The sequence below is a fragment of the Octopus bimaculoides genome, chromosome 26, assembly GCF_001194135.2.
Source record: "Octopus bimaculoides isolate UCB-OBI-ISO-001 chromosome 26, ASM119413v2, whole genome shotgun sequence".
Classification (NCBI taxonomy): domain Eukaryota; kingdom Metazoa; phylum Mollusca; class Cephalopoda; order Octopoda; family Octopodidae; genus Octopus; species Octopus bimaculoides.
The window spans coordinates 2837255-2840085 of NC_069006.1; the positions used below are offsets into that span (position 1 = coordinate 2837255).

General features: G+C 37.6%; 1 protein-coding gene across 1 annotated transcript in view; it reads right to left on the reverse strand.

Annotated features, from left to right (window-relative positions):
* LOC106875529 (acid-sensing ion channel 1C) overlaps positions 1–2831 on the reverse strand; it is a 28277-nt gene that overhangs the window by 6149 nt on the left and 19297 nt on the right. The window contains exons 4-5 of the mRNA XM_052976880.1: positions 1401–1525; positions 100–281 (exon numbers count right to left, since the gene is read on the reverse strand). Coding sequence (XP_052832840.1) covers positions 100–281; positions 1401–1525 — 307 coding nt within the window. The remainder of the gene's footprint in view (positions 1–99; positions 282–1400; positions 1526–2831) is intronic.

The following is a 2831-nucleotide window of genomic DNA, read 5'->3' on the forward strand; positions in this document are numbered from 1 at the left end:
TTGTTTTATAGTGCATTGTTATACCATTCTAAACTTTTTATTCTTTACAAGTAAAGGAATAAACGAATAAATATTTGCAATGCAAATTACTGGACTTACGGAAACCAGCTTCAAGCCTACAAACGCATGCGATCCGGTCGGGATTGCCAAACCAAGTTCATGGACTTTGGGAAACTCGTCTTCGTTGTGCATCAATATTTTGATACCGGCAGCATTGTTAGGTCCCGGCATATATTCATATTGCTCAACATTCAAGATTAGACGTAAACCATGATCAGCTCCTGATGAGAAAGAATTCGCAGAGAGAAAAAAAGGAAAATGAGTATAAATGAATAGTGTAAATGAAGGATTACCATATTTACCGACGTATAAGACACGATTATTGTGTTTTAAAATGTATCTAAAAATTGCGCTGCGTTTAATGCGACTACATTACGGATAGGAGACCGAGCGCCATTGACTAAGAAGCCGGATGAGCATAAATGCGCTCGGCAAAATAGTTGTTAGTAATAATCCATTCTACCATAGGCAAAGTGTTTTAAATTCTGAAGGAGAAGGCTAGTCGATTACATCGACCCCACTGTTCCACTGGTACTTTATTTTATCGACCCCGAAATGATGAAAGGCAAATTTGATCTCTGCGGATATTGATCTCAGAACGTGAAGCGGGATAAAATGCTGCTAAGTATTTTGTCCAGCTGTGAGCTGGCAGAATCGTTAAACATAAGTCTAACGATTCTGCCTGCTTACAGCTTTAATTGTTACTTGTAATAAAATACTGATTTCAAATTTTGACACAAGGCCAGCAATTTTTGGTTCGGGGATAAGTCGATTACATCGACACGTACTCAACTGGTACCTACTTTATCGACTCCGAAAGGATGAAAAGTGCAGTAGACATCGTCAGAATTTGAACTCAGAACGTGAAGACGGGCGAAATGCCGCTAAGCATTTTGCTCGATGTGCTAACGATTGTGCCAGCTCACTGTCTACGTATAATACAATTTTGGGTTTATATTTTGGCACAAGGTATGCAAATTCTTGGAAGGGGGCAAAGTTTGCTGATGGGGTTCAAACACATGAGTGTGTTTGTTGATGATGTTGATATTGTTGATGCTGCTTAAGAAATGAACGCAGAACAAGGAACGAGTGCAAACTAATACAGAGCTACTGAATGAGGAACGCATCACCGATACGTTGACAGTGTGTGACGAAAGAACCTTGACAAACCAATCCAATTAATTTATTAGGTAAACTTTAGATAAAACAACAGAAAATTTCCCAGGTACGCCTCCTGCATGAAGAATATATTGTTAAGCAGGTAGTGGGGTTGACGTATTTAGTACCTTGAGCTGTATCAAACTCCTTAATTTGCAATCAATTAAAATTACATTACCTACCTGTCGAAAGTGCCTTCTGGTATTTGTTTCCGGCTTGTAGTTGGCTGTAAGTGTAACATACACCGTGGTCCGTATAAGTTTGTTTAAAGTTCTTGAAACTACATGGTTCTGATCCCCACATACATCTGAGAAAGCAAAAGATGATGAAGAAGAAGGCAGAGGAGACGGCGGAGGAGAAGTAGAAGTATATAGGAAGGCAATAATAATGATAATAATAATAATAATAATAATATCTCTGGTCACGAGCAGAAATAGTTGGGAAGCATTTTGGCTATGTGTTGAGAGGAATTGTGTTGGGGTTTGAATAATTTAGCTCTGGAAGCATGGGTGTTTTGGAATCCTTAAACGAGTTATATCAATACTGAAAAGAGAGCTCAATGCTAAAAACAAGATAATAGGTATTAACACTCGAGCCGTCCCAGTTATAAGTTACAGTTAGAATATCCTTAACTGGACACTAAATGAACTAACCAAAATAGGCAGGAAAACAAGAAAATAATAACAGGATCTAGGATGCACCACCCAATATCTGACATAGAAAGGCTATATATACAACGTACAGAAGGTGGTACAGGCCTTATACAGCTGGAAAACTATTATAAAATAACCACCATAGGACTGCAAAAATACCTACTTCAGAATCAAGGAAAACTAATACAAATAGCCACAAAACACGAGCAAAACAAAAAACTGTTTTCAGTATTTAAGGAAGCTGACAAATACAAACAAGAAATCATACTTCTTAACAAATATGAAGAAGAAGAAGAAGAAGAAGAAGAAGAAGAAGAAGAAGAAGAAGAAGAAGAAGAAGAAGAAGAAGAAGAAGAAGAAGAAGAAGAAGAAGAAGAAGAAGAAGAAGAAGAAGAAGAAGAAACAACAAAAGCTATAAAACAAATGAAATCCAAACTAAAACTACAATAGCAACGGACCATGATAGAACGATGGCAAGAAAAGCAACCTTCATGGCAAATACTGGGCTAAATTGAATGCCAAAAAATAGACAGAGAAACATCCCAGAAATGGTTGAGAAGCTCAGGACTCAAAGCAGGGACTGAAGGATTTTTAATTGCGGCACAAGACCAAAGCCTCCCCACCAGAAATTATGAAAAACATAAAATGAAAAGAAACATAACAAGTAACTGTAGAATATGTGGAGATGGACAAGAAACAATAAATCATATTATCTCTGGCTGCCCAGTCCTGGCTAAGAAGGAATGTATTCACAGACACGACAGAGCTAAGACCTATATACACTGGAAGCTATGCCAACACAATGGAATAACGCCAGAAAAGGTCACAGAAAACGAGACAGCAACCATACTCTGGGATATGCCAATACACACAGATAGAGAAATTAAGGCCAATAGACCAGATATAGTTGTCAGAGATCATCAAGAAAATAAATGCTTTCTAATTGATGTATCAATACCA